We start from the raw sequence: 18,458 nt of genomic DNA, 5'->3' as shown, positions 1-18,458 counted from the left end.
ATTTTAAGCATATATCTCTTCTCTTCTCTCTCTCTATACACACACACACACACACACACACACACACACACACACACACGTGTGTGTGTGTGTTAGCCTAGAACTCTCTATGCTGGTCTCAACCTCACAGAAATCTGCCTGCTTCTGCTTCTCAAATGCAGGGATTAAAAGTCAGCACCACCACATCCAGTTCAATTATAATTTCATGGGACCACATCAGATTTGTTGTTCACCAAAATGCCCTTATGTGACATGTGACTGACTCTTTAGGACTTTTATGAGGTGCCAGGCCCAGATAAATGTTAGCTTATTTAAGTCTAACCATAACTCCTGAGGTGGATACATTTATTAACATTTTAGAGATGAGGAGACTCAGGCTTGGAGTTAGAAAGTGCCTAACTCTGCATGTACCACAGACAACTTACTGGTCAGACTGGGATTTTATACCAACCCTGGCCCTGGAACCTGAGTTTTTTTTTTTTTTTTTCTTTTCTTTTTTTTCAGAGCTGGGCACTGAACCCAGGGCCTTGCGCTTGCTAGGCAAGCGCTCTACCACTGAGCTAAATCCCCAACCTGGAACCTGAGTTCTTAACAGCTCTGCTACTTGAGTACCTGGAGCCGAGCCTTTTCCTCATAGCTCTTCTGAGAGCCAGATATTCACATGAAGCATCGAGTTGATCTCTGGACTCTATAAAGGCTCTAAGAACAGGAAGGTACGTGTCTGCGTAGCTGGGTCCATGTGCCTCAGGAAGCACTCATTGGTAAGCACGGACACAGCTGAGCTCAGATGCAACGCTTCTGCTCTCTCCACTCCTCTTTCAGCCTGACAGAAGGAACGTCCCTGGCAAGGGCTTGCCTTGTATGTGTAAAGCTCTGGTCCAACCTCAGCACAGAAATAAAATCCTAGTTTGCTGTTTTCATGATTTTCATTATTGTTTGCTCCTACAGGGCCAGGGCTGCAGCCCAGAGCCTTGCCCATACCCTGCACATAATTCACCCTGAGCCCAAGTCTCCCTTCTGAGCAGAGAAGCTGTGTCAGGCCGAAGCACTTTCTGCTGCCAGTAATGTGTTCAAGGTGGAGTTTAATCTCACTGTCTTTCTTTCGCTGTGCTTATTTTTACTGCTACTTCCTAATTATGGCAAACAATATGGACTTCTCAGTTATGGTATTAACTGTCCCTCAATAGTAAATGGAATTGAGGCAATGAAAAATCAATCATGGGGCATGTGTCATGGAGCAAATACTAGTGCAGGGGCAGAGAAATGACACAGGACGTGGAGGGAGACCCAAGCATGACGGAAGCTGAGGAGCTCTTGACTACAATCTCAGGGTGACTGCCAGCTCTAGCTGGAGTAAGGAACAGGGAAAGGCCACTCACGGAGAGTGGCTGTTCCATGCCGGGGCCTCATTTCATCTTGACAACAGCTCTGTGAATAGCAGGTATCACTCGCTCTGTCCTGAGACACGCGTGCACACACATGCACATACGCACACAGACACAGACACACACACACACACACACACACACACAGAGGGAGAGAGAGAGAGAGAGAGAGAGAGAGAGAGAGAGAGAGAGAGAGAGAGAGAGAGAGTTGTGGTCACACCCAGGGCTGGACTGTCCTCTTCAAGGCTGGTATTGGACAAAGGGGAATCGAAGCTTAGGTTTTCAATGCATCTAGTTATTTGGTGGCAGATAGACTGGGCTGTGCTGTGCATGTGGAGGTCAGGAGAAAGCTCTTTCCTTCTGATCATGCTCCTCAGCAAGGGTCTCTGTCCTATGCTTAGTTAGTTAGTTAGTTGGTTAGTAGGTTAGTTGGTTGGTTAGTTGGTTGGTTGGTTAGTTGGTTAGTTGGTTAGTTTCCTGGCTCTGCTCTGAGCTTTGCAATTCCAGCCAGGTATGTTCCCTGTGGCCACATTTCCTCGTTTACAAAATGAATATTATAATTCTATTGCAATGGATATGGATTTTAAATATGTTCATGTTTTTAAAGTACCTTTAAAGTATACCCAACACCCACTAAAGACATTGTCATCATGGAGAACAAATTTGTAATTTCTGGCATAAACAGACATTCCTGTGTACCTCCTTCCAAAGTCCCCCAAATCCTACACTAGCTTATCCATAGAGGACAGCTATGCAATGGAATAGTGGGTAGCCACTACTGGTGAGGTGAGTCTATGTGCAGTGAAAGGAGATACTAGTAAAACCAGAGAAAACGCCAGAGCACAGAGCAGGCAGTGAGCCCCTGCTGTTCACGTGTTCTGGCAGCAGGGTAGAACCTGGCCAATGCTCTAACACAAAGCCATGCGCACTTTGCCCTCCACTTACTCTCAATTTCTATTTTGAGACAGGGGTCTAAGTTACCCAGGATAGCAGTTCTAGCTCAGGCTGACTTTAAATGTGTGATCCTTCTGCCTCAGCATCTTGACCAGCTGGGGATACAGGCATGCACCACCAGGCCTAGTGTCTTGCTTCTGCCTAAACCAGATGGAGCACAGATGTATGTGTGTGGGGCCCATCTGTGGAAACAGACATAAAATATCACTGGGCGGTAAGAGTAGAAGAGCTTTACAAAGGAGATCCGTTCCCTGTTTTCATCCATTCAGACCGTTTGGCTTATTTAGAACATGCATGTATTAATTTCACAGTAACAAAGCTATTGTTTCTAGTTTGCTGCATCCAGATCATCAAAATAAAAATAGGAAATAAATAAAATAAAAAGCCAGTGAGCTGTCTAGTGGTGGCCTTGTCCTTTATTTTGGAAGAGCTTGTGGATTGTGTGGAAGTGATCATCTTTCCAACTGTTGCCTAAATGCCTAAGTTTCTGCTGCTGTGACCCCTTGCTGTGTTGTGGTTTGGGGATTTGCATTTTAACATTCAGTGAAGGGTTAGAGACAGAACTCAGTGGGTAGTGTTTGCCCAGCACCTATAAAGCCATGGCTTTCATCCCTAGGGTCTCATAAACCAGGTGGGCACCTGTGACCCCAGCACTCAGGAGGTAGAATCAGGCAGATCAGACGTTCAAGGCCATTCTCAACTGCATAGCAAACTTGAGGCCAGCCTGGGTTACACGAGACATGAGAAATTCAAACACACACACACACACACACACACACACACACACACACCACTCACACAAATGTAAAAGCAAATATTCCATTGAACCTGAACAAGGGGACATTCCGGTGTGGAGTCCTGGCAGCTAGCTACTCACGTTGAAGCACTGACTTCCACAGGGTCCGGCCAGAGGAAGTTGGTGGTGCCGCCAAAGGTCAGGACATACAGCTTTTCCTTGAGGCTCAGCTGCTCATCAATGAGACTCTGTGGATAAAAGGATAGGAATGGCTCTGAGAGCCAGGGCTCCATAGAACCTGGCTACCCTCTCTACTATAAACTGCCCTCGTTGTGGAGAGTGGAGCTGGGCTAAACAGGGACAACTGCTGAATAAGGATGGCTACCCCCACGGAGCCTCTCAGAGCTCTGCTCGACCTTCATAAAACACAAGCTGTTGCTAATGCGGTTGGTACCTATCCCAGACGATAAGCAATTCCATGGCAAAGCACCTTCCACATCACCTCCCTTGTCTATCTGTGCTCAATGTAGCTTTTGCATATAAAGTCCTTTTATCCTGACAGCTGTGTGTGGTGGCCATATTGTCCCCCTAGCTTTATGGCGGCGGCGGAGGCGGGGGGGGGGGTGTACCAGGGACACATAGCCTGGAAGGGGAGCTGGAATTTGACTTCACTTTTCTGTTTTGCAAATGTCAAAGCAACCAGAATAGCATTCTCATCTGAAAAAGGCCAGGAGCTCAGGGCTATGCTGTGTCAGCCCCACAGACTCCAGTCAGCAGCCTGTCTCGAGGGAATCTGGGCTTTTGCAGGGGTTGTGGGTGTCTGGCTGGGAGGTTCTGCTGTGGGAAAAATACTAGAAGTTCACACTGCAAGTGAAAATGAGTCTGTGGTGAGCTTTTACAGAATTTGACACAGATCTTCCCCTAAAGGTGCTAATTGAGTGAGAGCTGTTCTTTGTGAATGGCCCTGTTCTGCATTTGCTGTAAACAAAGCGAGTTTGTCCTGCAGGCGGGGAGGCTGGAGAAGTGAGAGGCTGGAGACGTTACTCCTCAGCTAGAGACTTACTGTGAGGTCATTTTGGAATTCCTCGGTCTGAGGGCCACTGCTGACCTGCGATGAATCTATGAGGAGGCCCACTCTTGATCCCTTGATGAGGCCAAATGCCTAAAACCAAAGAGGAAATGTGCAAACAAGCAGCCCAGCCCCCCACTTCTGAGGCAGGGGTGTGAGCAACCCCTCTTATTGCAACAGAAAGAGGCAAGGTGAGGTGGGAGCCCCATTCTACAAGAGAAAAGCAAGACCTGGGGCCCTGCCCCACGGGGCTCCTGGCACTGACTGCTCTGGGTGGTGGTTCCTCCTGAAGCTACTGACCAGTGTCATACAATAACACACTGTTACAGAAAAGTTACAGGAACGCATGCTTTGGTGGATGTCTAATGCTACATTAATATAATTGGTAATTAATAGATAATAATATGTACTTAATATAATTGATAGAATGCTGACCCCGTTCTGTCCCTATTTATGCCTTGTCTTCTCAGTGGGATGTGTGGTCACCAGCGGCTGTGGCACTTCTATGAGTTCCTAGTTAAGATTCTGACAGGGGTTACCATCCCCACATCAGAGCTGACAGATTCCACGTGTGTGTTTATCCCACAGTGAGAGAGAGCATGGGTGGGAACTGCAGCGCTCATTCACAGGAACTCAGGATCCTCCGGGAGCAGGATTCCTCATTCCCTGTTACCATCAGTGTTCTGACAGAGATGGGGCTTTGACATTTCCTCACTCCTGCAACATTCCTTTCCCAAACTTCCTTAGCAAGTGATTTCTCCTCCAACTTTACTCATAAAAAGGAACAGAACTAAAAAACAAACGAATGACTAACCACTTCCCGGGGTTGGGATGCTTACCACACAAACATGAGGACCTACCTGGGTTCATGCCCAGTTCATACATAAAGGCTGAGCAAGAAGGTACGAGTCTTGTGACCCCGGAGGCTGGGACATCAGAGGCTGGTGGGTGCTGGGGAGGGGGCTCACTGGGCAGTCAGTTTAGCCTAAATGGTGAGCTCCAGGGACAGTGAGAGTCCTTGTCTCAAAAACCAGGGTGGAGCATGATAGAGGAAGATTCTCTGATGTCATCCACTGGCCCGCTTGCATATTTGCTTGGGTGCATGCGTCCATATACATACATGTACATGAATACCATACATATGTTTCGGAAGAAAGGAACCAGTGGGAGGGACAGAGTGATAAGGGTCATGGGGTCTCAGCAAAGTTAAATGATACACACATGAATGAAAATACCAGAGTGAAAGTCATCATTTTGTACTATCGCTCTATGATAAAAACAACCTTCCTGTGCAGAATCTTCCAATATGCTGTTTCTGGAACTGTGTGTCTAGCATGACTGCCTCATGCTTTAAGTCAACCTGTGACTCAAGTTACTGGATCTTTTCTGGTCAAGAGGGACTTTGGTCCTGTCCCAGCCCGTCTCCTAGTTCAGTACTCCTGTGTACGCCTGTGTACTGTTACCATACAAGCAGGAAGACTATTTCCTATCTCACAAAAGACTTAAGTTCTCCTTTCTCCCCTGTTTTCTCTGTTTCCAATTAGAGCTTCTGGTCCTTATCTCCACGTTTCTAGGACTCAAGTTCAGTTCTTACCTCCCTCTTCCTATGAAGCTACACTTGAGAAGGGGATTAGTGGCCTCCATCTTGACTGAACCTCAGATCAAATCTACATTCTCGACTCCCGTGGACTCCAAGTAGCTGATAGTACAGTTTGGCAATGACAGAGTCTGTCAGCACATGACATTAGGCCCTTTCTGGCTCACTGTCATCTGTCCCAATGTCCCTGCTTCAAAGTGGTTCCCCTGACTGTCCTTTGCAGAGTATCCTCTAACACAAGGAATCAGGTATTAAAAATTAGAGCTCCTCTCTTCCCTTTAAAAGGGAAGGTGGGGGCTGGGGAGACAGCTCTGCGGTTAAGAGCACTGACTGCTCTTCCAAGGGTCCTGGGTTTCATTTCCAGCACACACATGGTGACTTATAAAACTGTCTGTAAGTCCTACTCCAGGGGATCTGACACCCTTTCCAGCCTCCATGGCTACCAGTCACATGTGTGGTACATAGACATGCTTATGAACAAAACATTCATATACAGAAAATAAATAATTGTTTTTTAATCTGTGAAAAAATAAAGTGTAAAAAGAGGCCTGAGGAAGTGGCTCAGGGGCTAAGAGTGCTTTCTGCTCTTACAGAGGACTGGTGTTCTTCCAGTCCTCTGGAATTTCCAGCACCTACATCAGGTAGAACAGCTCATAGTTACCTATAACCTCTGCTCCAGGGTAGTCAATACCCTCTGTTCTCTGAGGGCATCTAGTGTGTGTGTGTGTACACGTGTGTGTGTACACATACTACTACTAATGTTTAAAAATACACCATCAAAATTATCAAATTTGTAGGATTTGTTCACAGAGACAGGTCCACCAACCAGGGAGCATGCAGGGGCTGGGCCTAGGCCCCCTACATTTATAACAAATGGGGAGCTTGGTCTTCATGTGGGATCCCTAAACTGCCCTGGCCTTGCCCCAGTGTTGGGATTGCAGGACTGGGCCACCATGCCTGGCTGGGTTTTTTAAATATTAAGGTCTTGGGAACTCAGCAACAAGAACACAGCTATGTCCGTGGGCTTCATGTTTGTGGGTTAAGAAGTTGGGTTTAGTGGATGCCAACTTGAGTTGGCATTACCATCCTCTGCAATGGAAAGGGCTGAATCAAGCAGCTGAGCTGAAGAAGGCAGGAGAAGACACACGTGGCCATTACCTTCTTGCTGTTCTCGGTTAGCCACCGCATCCTCTGCTGATAGAGTTCAATAGTGCTGTTGGGATACCAGAAAGACTAGTCACCATCAGACAGTGTCATCACCGAGAGCTGACACACGGAGGAAGGTTCATCACTGATGTCATTTACACCAAGGACAGCTTATCACGGAGCACTGTCACTTCCACACAGAAAGGCAGTAGGATTTTACAAGTTTTAGTTATCTAAATTTTTAAATTTAAAACTTTCTCTTTTCTTTTCTTTCTCTCTTTCTCTCTTTCTTTCTTTCTTTCTTTCTTTCTCTCTCTCTCTCTCTCTCTCTCTCTCTTTCTTTCTTTCTTTCTTTCTTTCTTTCTTTCTTTCTTTCTTTCTTTCTTTCTTTCTTTCTTTTTTTTTGAGACAGAGTTTCACTGGATAGCCCTAACTGGCCTATAACTTGCTATGTAGATCAGGCTGGCCTCAAATTCACAGGGTTCTCCCTTCCTGAACCTCCCTATTGCTGAGTTTTAAAGGTGTGGCCTTTTCTACATCTTTCGAGGGAGAATCTCATTCTGTAACTGAGGTTGGTCTCAGACTCTCTCTTTTATTGTTTTTTTTAACAATAAAAAACAATTATTTTGTGTTCATATGTCATAGGAAGGGTGGAGGAGGAAAGGAGGGGGTAGAAAAGTGTGTATGAATGTGTGTGCACATATGTCCATGCATGTATTAGCACATACATGCATGCATGTATGAATGCGTTAGTAGGAGGAGCCTGTTTTCACCACCTCCTGGAGTTCAGGAATTCAACCCAGATCCTCAGGCCCCTGTGCCAGCCAGCCTTTACTCATGGGGCCATCTCACCAGCCCAGCCTTAGACTCTATCTTTTTGCCTCAGCTTCCTATTCTGGAATTAAAGGCAGGAGATACCTGCTTGGCTGAATTTTTAAGTTTTAAGACCTTGTAGAGAATATAAGGCAAACTTAACAAAGACTGAGCTAAGATATGTGTTTGCCAGGACACCAGACCAGGAAGCAGGGGCTGTGTGGGGACCAGGGCTTGGTTGTACTTTTTCTGTGAAGCAAGAGAGGGCACTGATGACTCTGTGTGAGCTGCTGGGGTACAGGCAGTGTTTTCATGAGGTGGGGGGGCTCCCTTGCTCTCACTGAATCCTTTTTAAAGATTTATTTATTTTGTGCATGTGAGCATTTTGCCTGGATAGATCCAGTCCATGTGCATGCCTGGTGCCTGTGGAAGTTGGAAATGGAAGATGATAGTAGATTTCCTGGAGCTGGGCTTATAGATGGCTGTGAGTGTTCATGTGGTTGCTGGGATCTTAACTCAGGTTCTTGGCAAGAGTAGGCAAGAGTAGCAAGTGCTCTAACCACCGTGCCATCTCTCCAGTCCCATCTCTCCAGTCCCTCAGATAACATGAGTCTTTACAGAGGAAACGGTCCCAGGTCGCCTGGGCACTGACCACAGCTGCTGTTCTTGGACTGATTAATGAAAACATCAGTTTCTAAAAAGTAGCCAGGAGAAATGCATTGACCACTGGAGCCTATAGCAAAGCAAACACTCCTGTGATGGGGTGGACACCAGCAGGGGAGGGGTGCGCATGAGACGTTCTCAGTCACTTGAATCTTAACTGAGTTGCCTCACTGAGAGCAGCTGGGAGAGAGGAGTGTGGAAGCCAAAGGCTGGTGGATAAAAATTCATGAGGCGAGAGTAGCAGGTGGAGTCATGACAGAGACGTGAGTTTGAATATAAGGCTAAGACACTGAGCCTCACGCTGAGACACGCTTGTGTTTGAGACTGTGCTCTGCCATTTATGACAGACTGTGTGACCTTTGGTAGGTGTTGGATTCTCTCTGAGCCTGGAATTTAATCATCTTTCATGTAAAGATAATCAAAGCACCTGTCTGAGTCAACCTGCCAATGACTAATTAGTGAAGCAGATTTGACTAGTCCTTAAAGATTTGGATTCACACCTTTCTCTGGCAGAATGGTGACGGTACATTACCCATGCTCCAGGGTGTGGCCCACACTCATGCACATATAGATGGAACTTCCTGGGTTTACTGATGCAACAAAAGGAAGAGGAGGAGGAGCTGACAGGAACTACAACATGAAGTGGGAGGGGAGTGTTTGGAGGAGGCTCTGGGAGAAAAGAAGGGTAGATGTGGCCATATTTAATTGTATGCATGTACTAAACTCTCAAAGAACAAATAAAAACAAAATGCTGAATTTACAATTCAAAACAACAGAGCCAAATATTATTGAACTCTACATGTGTGCAGAGACGCATAGTATAATCCGAAAACTCAGAAAGCTGAGGCAGGAGACTCTCAAGTCCAAGGCCAGTCTGAGCTGCACAGACCCTGTCAGAAACAACCCAGAACTAACTAAATATCAAGTAATTATTTAAAACATTCTGACCCTAAGGACTTTCTATAAAATTTATAAAGTTAAAGCATTTTGAATATTCCACTAACCAGGTACTGTACGGATGATAGTTGATCAACCACCTTTTGGTTAACTGGTTTGAGTTTTGGGAATTAGTTGGAGAACAATACAATGGTTTGGACAGTTGTAAGGATGAAATAAGATCTTGTGGGCAGCCCTTACAGAGTTTCTCGTGCATTAATAAATGTTATTATCATCATCCCCTTTCGGGAAACCTTAGGCAACAGTAATTATGGTTCACACATTACTACGGCTGGGATAGAATCTTAAAGACCATCCTGTCTACTGATTATTGGAAGATGTTTGTGAATGCGTATGTGTTATGAATGTGTGCACAGGATCCAGGTTCAATTCCCAGCATCCACAAGGCAGCTTACAACCATCTGTAACTCCAGGTCCAGAGGATCCAACACCCTCTTCTGGACTTTGTGGATACCAGGCACACATGTGTGCACTAACATATGTGCAGGCAAGACACTCATACACATAAGATAAATATAATTGGTTTGGGTGTTGGGCACATGCCTGACACACATCTTCAAGGGTGGGAACTGCACCAGCCTGACAAAGCTCTCTCTCAGTCATTAACCAGCAGATGAAGCTGGGAAGTCTGAGGCATTCCTCAGAGGGAACCAAGGGTTTCAAAGGCTAAGAGATACCAATCCTAGTCCAACATTTTCATTTGAGAAAAGGGCAAACTAGAGGAGGATGAGACAACTACTGATTGGTGTCAGTCATGTTCAGGCTATGAAATGAGATGAAGACCTCAGACTCTGGGGGGTCCTGGGGGGTTCGAGGAAACTTACTCAGAAAGCCTTGATGTAAAGTGGTAGATGGTCTGGGTGGTGAAATGCACTTTGGGCACAGCATTGTTTTGATCCTCCCTGAAAGAGTAAAGCTTTATTTGAGTTTTCTCAGGCTCAGGACTGGGTGTGCCACTACAGCCTGGGAAGCTTGGGAGGAAGGGTAGAACAACTTCAGACTTACAGCTCAACCGTGCCCTGGCTTATCAGGTCAGCCAAGGTGAGTTTCTCAAACTTTAAACTGTGCATTGCGAGCCAGTCTTCAGAGTCTTCCAGAGCTGATGTCTGGGTCTCACTTCTCTGCAGCCGCTACAAGGCAGAAACCAGAGTCAGACAGGAAACAATGGGAAGGCAGGACATAGATGAGGATGCTCTTGGTTCCTCTCACCAGATATCCAAGGGTTGTGAACTCTGAGAGACCTGATCCCAAGGTATTCTAAAAGTTCTCCTTGCTAACATGCCAGTAATCCCAGCACTTGGGAGGCTGAACAAAACCAGCCTCAGCTACAGAGCAAAGGCCCTGTCTCAAAACACTAACCCCAGGTAGGTGTAGTAGCACATGCTTTTAGTCATAGCACTCAAGAGGCAGAGACAGGCTGATCTATGTAAGTTCAAGGCTAGCCCATTCTACAGAGCAAGTTCCAGGACAACCAAAGCTACACAGAGAAACCTTGTCTCGAAAAACCAAGCCAACCCCAAACCAACCAACCAACCAACCAAACAACCAACCAACCAAACAACCAAACAACCAACCAAACACCACCCACACCCACACCAACATCACAGCAGCAACAGCAAAGCTAATCCCCTTGCTGAGAGTGCCGATCATGAGCGCGAGGTTGGTTGCCCTGGTGACACCACCCTTTATCAGGCCCCAGACGTGGCTCACATAGTCAAGGGCAGCTCACTATGAGAGAGATTAGACAGACACACAAGGACCAGACAACATAATAGTGGAATCACAACTATTTGCCAACTGGGCAAAAATTGGCCCAGAATGGCTGGGATTTGGTTAATGACTTTTAGCTTCCCATGATTTTTTCTTTCTTCCCTTCCTTCCTTCTTTCCTTCCTTCCTTCCTTCTTTCCTTCCTTCCTTCCTTCCTTTCCTTTTTCCTTCCTTCCTTTTCCTCTTTCTTCCTTCCTTCCTTTCTTCCTTCCTTCCTTTCTTTCTCTCTCTCTCTCTCTCTCTCTCTCTCTCTCTCTTTCTTTCTTTCTTTCTTTCTTTCTTTCTTTCTTGCCTCTGCTTCCAACCCAGGACCATCTGGAGAAAGTCAAGCATGTCTCCCACACCAATCACAGAAGATCACTTCTTCTGTTGAGTCTTTCTCCACCGCTGAGCTTACAGTCAGAGATGCTGGGAGGCCCTTTCTTCCATATGAATTTTTCTATTTCCAGCCTATCATTGAGTCCACAGCAAACACAAGTCGTGGGGGCTGCTCCCTTGTGGTGAACAAGGTCTGGATACATTCCCTGTTTGTCCTCAGTAGGATGATCTTGCTTATTCCCAAAACTGTATGCTCTAGATCTTTTCAGGTAAGTTCTGCCCCTAGCATTCCAAGAGACCTCAACAAACACTAACTGATCGAGCAGAGATTGGGGCATTCTAGTTCTACCTGGGCCCAGAACCAGAGCACGGAGTGGGTAGGTATTTACAGGAATAAGTTCCTATTCATCACAGGACTGAGCCATCGAATGTGATGATGCCGTGTGCTTAGGGACATCTGTGTCCCTCAGCACTAAGCACAGGATATGTGTGCCAATCTGGGAGTGGTGCAGAAGCTCCACCACAAGCACTTAGCACTGGTGATGCTTTCCAGAGCCAGCCTTGGACGGCTTTGACTTAAGACTGAGCCAGCCTTCCCTTGTTTATCTCTTCTGGGGTATTTCTGAGTCATTGCTTTGAACTGGTCCCATCCTGGGTGCTCTGGCTATGATGCAAATCAAAATATTCTTGTGTTCTTGCAGCTTGTATTCTAGTGTGGGTAGATGGACAGGGAGCCAGAAATAAAATCAATATGCAGGAAGGGTGTCAGAAAGGAACACTCCTAATAAGAAAGCAGGAAGAGAAGCGGCTGGAAAATGGCAAGGGTGGTTTAGGAGGCTGCCTAACTGAGAGGCGGTCAGAGAAGGCCTCTGAGCCAGGCACTGAGGGCTAAGAAGTAGCCAGCCCTCCATGCAGCAAGGGAGGCCATGCCAGGCAGAGCCATGGAGGTGTAGAGAGGCTGGAGCATGTGGAGATGAAAAGGGCAGCATGAGCTGGAGTGTAGCTGTGGTGGTTTGCGTGAGAATGGCCCCCTGGGCTCATACATTTGACTACTTGGTCTCCAGTTGGTGAACAATTTGGGAAGGATTAGGAGGTGTGGCCTTGTTGGAGGAGGCGTGTCACTGAGGATGAGCTTTGAAGTTTCCCAAGTCCACAAGGTCCTAGCTGACTCTCTGTGTGCCTCATGGTGCTTGTCTCTGGATGTAAGCTCTTACCCACTGCTCCAGCACCATGACTACATGCCTGCTACATGTCTTACTACCTACCATGAGGGTCATGAACGAACCCTCTAAAACTGTAAGCAAGCCCACAGCTAAACGCTTTCTTTCTAAGTTACCTTGGTCATGGTACTTTGTAGTGAAGACAGTGGTAAGTTAGAAGTGGTGTTATAAAAGTACAGACTGTGCACGGACAAGCTGTATGGCAAAGTAGGATCAGGCAGAGCCTCCTGTGTAATGCCTGCTGCTGTCTGTGTGCTACAGAAGGGCTTTGAACACAGTCGGAATTGGGCGGCTTCATTTAATCTCCGGTAAAAGGCTGAGAAGCTGTTGTTAACTGAGGCTTTGGAATCTAGCTCAGTCCCACTGTGAGACAGACAGACACACAGTCACAGATACACACACACACACACACACACACACACACACACACACACACACACCACAAAGATACAGATAGATACAGACACACACAGACCACGGCACCTGATGACTATAGAAATGGCCTTGAGCTCATTCTTGACACCCTTGGTCGTTTGTCTTTGGACTTGTGTTTATCAGGGTTTCCATTGTAGTGGGCATGCGGGCTGATTGGAGGCCGAAAGCTGGCTACTGCAGTGGAACGAGCCACTCTGCAGAGGTCAGACGACACAGGAGGAAAAGGCTGGAGGAGTGCGCGCGCGCGCACACACACACTCACACACACACACACACACACACACACACACACACACGCACGCACGCACGCAGGCAGGGGTCTCTGTGCCTCAGCTTTCTTGCAGGCACGGCCCTCTTCTTAACTGCGTGAGGGGCAGGTGAAGCTAGGGCACAGAACAGGACCTTCAGTGCTTCTGCACCCACAGTTCTCAACAATGCTTTTGTCTTTTCTCTCCGATTGGGTAGTAAGCAGAGAGTTGTCACAAAACAAAGGCCATGAGAACAAAAGGCCGCTAGTGCTCAGGCTGGTGTTGCTCACCTGCCTTCTTTATCCAGGACCATTTCCGTCTGCATTTAAAAAGAAATTAGCAAGTTCTAGGATGTGTGAACACACACTCCTAATTGCTGCAAACACTAATACAGCACCTAGGCTATGTCGAGCACTTTCCATAGAGTAGTTTTGCTATCCCACGAGACGGACACGTTTCTGACAAGGAAGCTGAGGAACAGAGCAGTTAAGTTGCCCAAGATCACACGGCTAATTATGGTGATGGAGCTGGGACTCATTGGAAAAGCTGTAAACCAAGCACTACACGGATTCTCTGAATGAGCACAAACTGCAGTCCTCTGCTTGAGAAACTTTAATGAGAGACTTTCTCATTAAATGATTTAATGCTAAGAATACCTGTCCTGACTGAGAGGCTTGTTGCCAGGCACCAGTCTCAACCTTCCGCTTCCTGAAACAAGGCTCTGCCTCCTGTGGCCACTAGGTGGCGCTGTCCTCTTCCAGGACACTGTGCATGACACTGATCACACACCCTTTTTCCATCCTACCCTTGAAATGGTCTGTCTAGGATCAGGCTGTGGCTTTTGCCCTGCAGGTATCTGAAAGTCCATTCCTACACACGTTATTTGTAACTGAGGGTCCTCCTGCTCTTCTGCAAAAGTGGGCATTTAAGAATTTTAAATTATGTATATAATACATAAGAACAACAATGCCAACCAACCAGAGCTCCCAGGGACTAAGCCACTACCTAAAGACTATACATGGACTGACCCTGGACTCTGACCTCATAGGTAGCAATGAATATCCTAGTAAGAGCACCAGTGGAAGGGGAAACCCTTGGTCCTCTCAAGGTTGGATCCCCAGTGCAGGGGAATGTCAGAGGGGGTGGTGGTAAGGGGGACGGATGGGGGGAATACCCATATGGGGGAGGGGGAGAGGATAGGGGCTTATGGACAGGAAACAGGAAAGGGAATAACATTTGAAATGTAAATAAAGAAATATATCTTATAAAAAATTTTTGAAAGAAAATTTAAATTATGTATATACATATATAATTTATTAAAAGTTTTTCATACAATATAAAATATTATATATGGTATGTTTGATATTTTTATATATTGTATGGAATATATATAAAATATATTTTATATATATACATATATATATGTGTGTGTGTGTGTGTGTGTGTGTGTGTGTGTGTTTTTCTAGATGGGTTTTTTGTGTAGCCCTGGCTGTCCTGGAATTCACTACGTACACCAGGATGGCCTTGAACTCATATAGCTCTACCTTCCTCTTACTCCTGAGTGCTGGGATTAAAGGCATGTACCGATATGCCCAGCCCACACAATACATTTTTATCATGTTTTCCCCCAACTCCACCTAGACCCCCCCACCCCCACCGAGTTTATGCTCTCCTTTTCTTTCCCCTCAAACACTCGGTGAGAGAAAACTGATTTTCCTTCTACTTGTGGGTGCCAACTGGGAATAGCTTCTTGGTTGGGGTGGGCCCTGGGTCTGTAAAGTGGACACTTTACATGGGCAACATTGAATGCTCAGTGCTGGGCAGTCAGAACCCTCTCACTGCTCTGGGAGGAGAAGCAAGAGGCCTGTCTGTAACTGACAAAGGTTAGGTAGGGGAACAAAAACTGATGTCACTAGAAGCCGACGACACTGAATGCCACCTTCTATCTGTATTTCCTCTTCATTTTTTGTTTTTTTAGACAGAGTCTTATGCGTCCCAGGCTGGCCTCACAGTAGCAGAGAGCTGAGGCTGGCCTTGAAGTCCTGATTGTCTTGCCTCTAGCTCCAGAGTGCTGAGACTAGTAGGTCTCAGCATCCATGCCTGGTTTCCTTGATTCTGCTTAATTAAGTCTGTTGTCCCATAAATGCCTAAACTTGAGAGAAGTAAACGTTGGCTGTTTTTCTGGCTGTTTAATTGCTGGTGTTATAAGACCAGATATCCTTTGGCTGACATGGAATTTATATTCTAGAGTGGGTTTCCTGGTGGGCGGTGGCCAGCTACCCTGCACTCATAACTTGTAGGGGTTGATGGCTTCCATGGTATAGAGAATTCTGAGTCGTCCATGATCTTAGATAGAGGGTCACTTGTACATGGAGTGAATCTGAAACCACGGTGTGGTTTTTTTCCCTTTCTTTCTAAAAGTTAAGCCTTCTGCCCTAGCCCTCCTGTTCCCACAACATGTCCTAGAGTTCTGGACCTAGGTTTTAGGGACTCCTAATAAGAAAATCTCAGGAAAGGGAGCTTTAGAATCAAATGCTTTATACTGCAGGCTTTGATAATGAAACCCGGATCCTCCCAGGTCCCTAAATCGGTATGCTCCAGAGGCTGAAGAACTGTGTGGCCAAGACAGAAACTCCTCATTCGTCTCTAAGTCTAGGGGCCGCAGAGGAGTGCTTAATCACATTCACAGTGCTGGGCCTATTGAAGAAAGAGTTCACACATTCCCCACTTCCCGCTCAGTAAGCATCACTGGTGAGCTAAAGCAGTATGTTTGTTACCAGTAAGTCCTGGGTCTGGTTAACATGGGTAACCAGCAATCCATCCTGTGAGTTTTGGGTGACGTCATTCATAGTCTTCTGGTTTAGTTGCTTCTGTGGATCTCTGTCAGTGTTTCTGTCCATGCTACAAAACAAAGGGATTTGATCAGTGCCCAGCCCATGATACCTCTCCACCATGAGTGTCTCTCCCTCTACTCCTTTCCCATCCCCTTGGGGCTCCTGAAGGGAATCAGAAACCTTGCTTTTTAGTTCTGTGTGGAAACTGAAAGGGTTCCTACAAAGTTTTGATAAAATGGTGGTTTGTGAAGATTTCTTTTTCTTACACTTTAGGTAGATCTCAAAAGCTCCACTTTGTATAAGATGTTGCAATGACCATGTAACTGCTCTCTCTTCAAGGCTCACCCCTCACAATTCTCACGAGCAACTTCTTACTGCTATTTTCATTTGGGAAGCCAGAGAGTCACATTTAGCAGGGATCTCCCAGAGATGTATCACCCTGACTGTGGGAGATATGGCTCCTTTGAGTCATCATAATGAAACCATGTAAACCTTCCTCTCCTGACCGGTGCAAGAACATAAATGAAATGTTCCCAGCAGTTTTCTGGGTTTGTTCAGCTCAGCACTGAACGGTCATCAGGCACCCTCTGCTGTAAGGCTCCATGCTCCACAAGGGCGAGACAGCCAACAAGATGACAAACGTTCCCTTGGCACTTTTCTTCTAAGATAAGGTCTCTGGGTAGCCCTGACTATTCTAGAACGTGCTATAAAGCAGGCTGGCCTCAAACATCACAGATCTACCTGTTTTCTTAATGCTGGGATTAAAGCCACCATGGCCAGATAGCCTTAGTACTTCTGGTATTGGTGAATGGTTCTGTTGTGGGGCTGCCGTGTGCACTGAAGGGTAGTCACTGGCGTCTCTGGCCTCTACCTATCAGATGTACCTTGTTTCCTTCATTCTGACAATCCCGAGTGCTCTAGACATGCCCTCTGGCAGTCATAATTGTCCCCAGTTGCAGCGGGAACTTAACCAAGCAGGCCCAGCCACAATGCTGGCACATGCACCAGGGACTGCCTGTACTGCTGACACTTCCTCCCTGAGCCAACCTAGAATCTGCCAACATGCCTAGAGTCTCCTAGTGCTGGATCAGGCAATGGAGTAAGCCGATGAGAAAGAGACAGCACCAGATCTGTCTACTTGACAGTCAGTGAGATGTTGGGAGGGGTATAAGGTTTGCCCAGTTCCTGCAATGAACAAGTCTGCTTTTGCCACTTGCCTGACTCTGGAAGTCTGTGTTGATGATGATTCTGTACCTTCTTACCCCTGCCCCAAGGGTCTTGGTCAGGTTTGCAAGCAACACTCAGTTGAGAATTACTGAGATGAATATTGCCTTTGTACGTTCAGTTTCTAATCATTAAAAAAAAATAAAGATTTATTTTATTTTGTATGTATGAGTGTTTTGCTTGCAGATATGTAGTGAACTGCATGCATGCCTGGTGCCCACTGAGGCCTGGATGCCCTGGAACTAGCATTCTGGATGACTGCAGGCTGTCACGCGGGTGCTGGAAACTGAGCCCAGGTACTCTGCAAGAGCAACAAGTGTCCTTGATCTCCGAGCCTTCTCTCCAGCCCCAGAGCTTCTATTCTTGGTAAGGAAACTGCTATCAAAACAAAACAAGCCAGAGTGGCATGATGGCCTAGTGGGACAGGGTGCTTGCTGTCATGTCTGACAGCCTGAGGTTGATTTTCAAAACCTACATGGGAGGAAAGAACAGACACCTGAAAGCTGTCCTGACCACCACATGCTCATGCATTCATATGTATAATGCATGCATGTGTGCTTGTATGCGCGCGCGCACACACACACACACACACACACAAATACTAAAAAATTAATAGTTATAGAGAGGGAGGTCGGTGAAAAGGGGGAGGAGGGACATACAACACCAGCTTACTAACACTGTTTGATAAAGTCCCAAAGAATCAAATTATTTTATATTTACTTAAAGTTATACGTGTGTGTGTGTGTGTGTGTGTGTGTGTGTGTCTTAAAGGAAGCTGACATGTGCACTGACAATGTTCCCCATGAGAACTACGACTAAAACACCCCTGTACTAGGTATGAGAAACCTATTGGGTGGTGGTTATGGTAGTCCAAGTTACTCCCAAAACAATCTAGACCATTGACACAGCCCTTGGTTGCCTTTCAGGGGTTGAGGGTGAGCCTTTAAGGCTAAAGACACAGCACACTTGGGATACAGGACTTAAATGATTAAATCTTCATTTGACCTGAAAGCCTCCTTCCAACAACCTAGCTTCCATGTTTCCCAAACTACTATGCAAGCTGCCAAGGGAGGGAAGCAATTAAACAGTC

At 46.3% G+C, this 18,458-nt stretch overlaps 1 protein-coding gene across 8 annotated transcripts in view; it reads right to left on the bottom strand.

Moving 5' to 3' along the window:
• The window catches only part of Vwa3a (von Willebrand factor A domain containing 3A), a 62,140-nt gene that overhangs the window by 34,587 nt on the left and 9,095 nt on the right, over positions 1–18,458 (bottom strand). For 6 of the 8 annotated variants that reach the window (XM_087659548.1, XM_087659549.1, XM_087659551.1 and 3 more), the window contains 6 exon segments: positions 16,088–16,211; positions 10,326–10,450; positions 10,145–10,222; positions 6,900–6,954; positions 4,139–4,237; positions 3,217–3,323 (listed from right to left, as the gene is read on the bottom strand). In XM_087659548.1, the coding sequence (XP_087515674.1) occupies positions 3,217–3,323; positions 4,139–4,237; positions 6,900–6,954; positions 10,145–10,222; positions 10,326–10,450; positions 16,088–16,211 (588 nt within the window). 8 annotated transcript variants of the gene reach the window in all.

The sequence above is a fragment of the Rattus norvegicus genome, chromosome 1, assembly GCF_021556685.1.
Source record: "Rattus norvegicus strain SHRSP/BbbUtx chromosome 1, alternate assembly SHRSP_T2T, whole genome shotgun sequence".
Lineage (NCBI taxonomy): Eukaryota > Metazoa > Chordata > Mammalia > Rodentia > Muridae > Rattus > Rattus norvegicus.
This window is presented reverse-complemented; position numbering and strand designations above follow the sequence as displayed.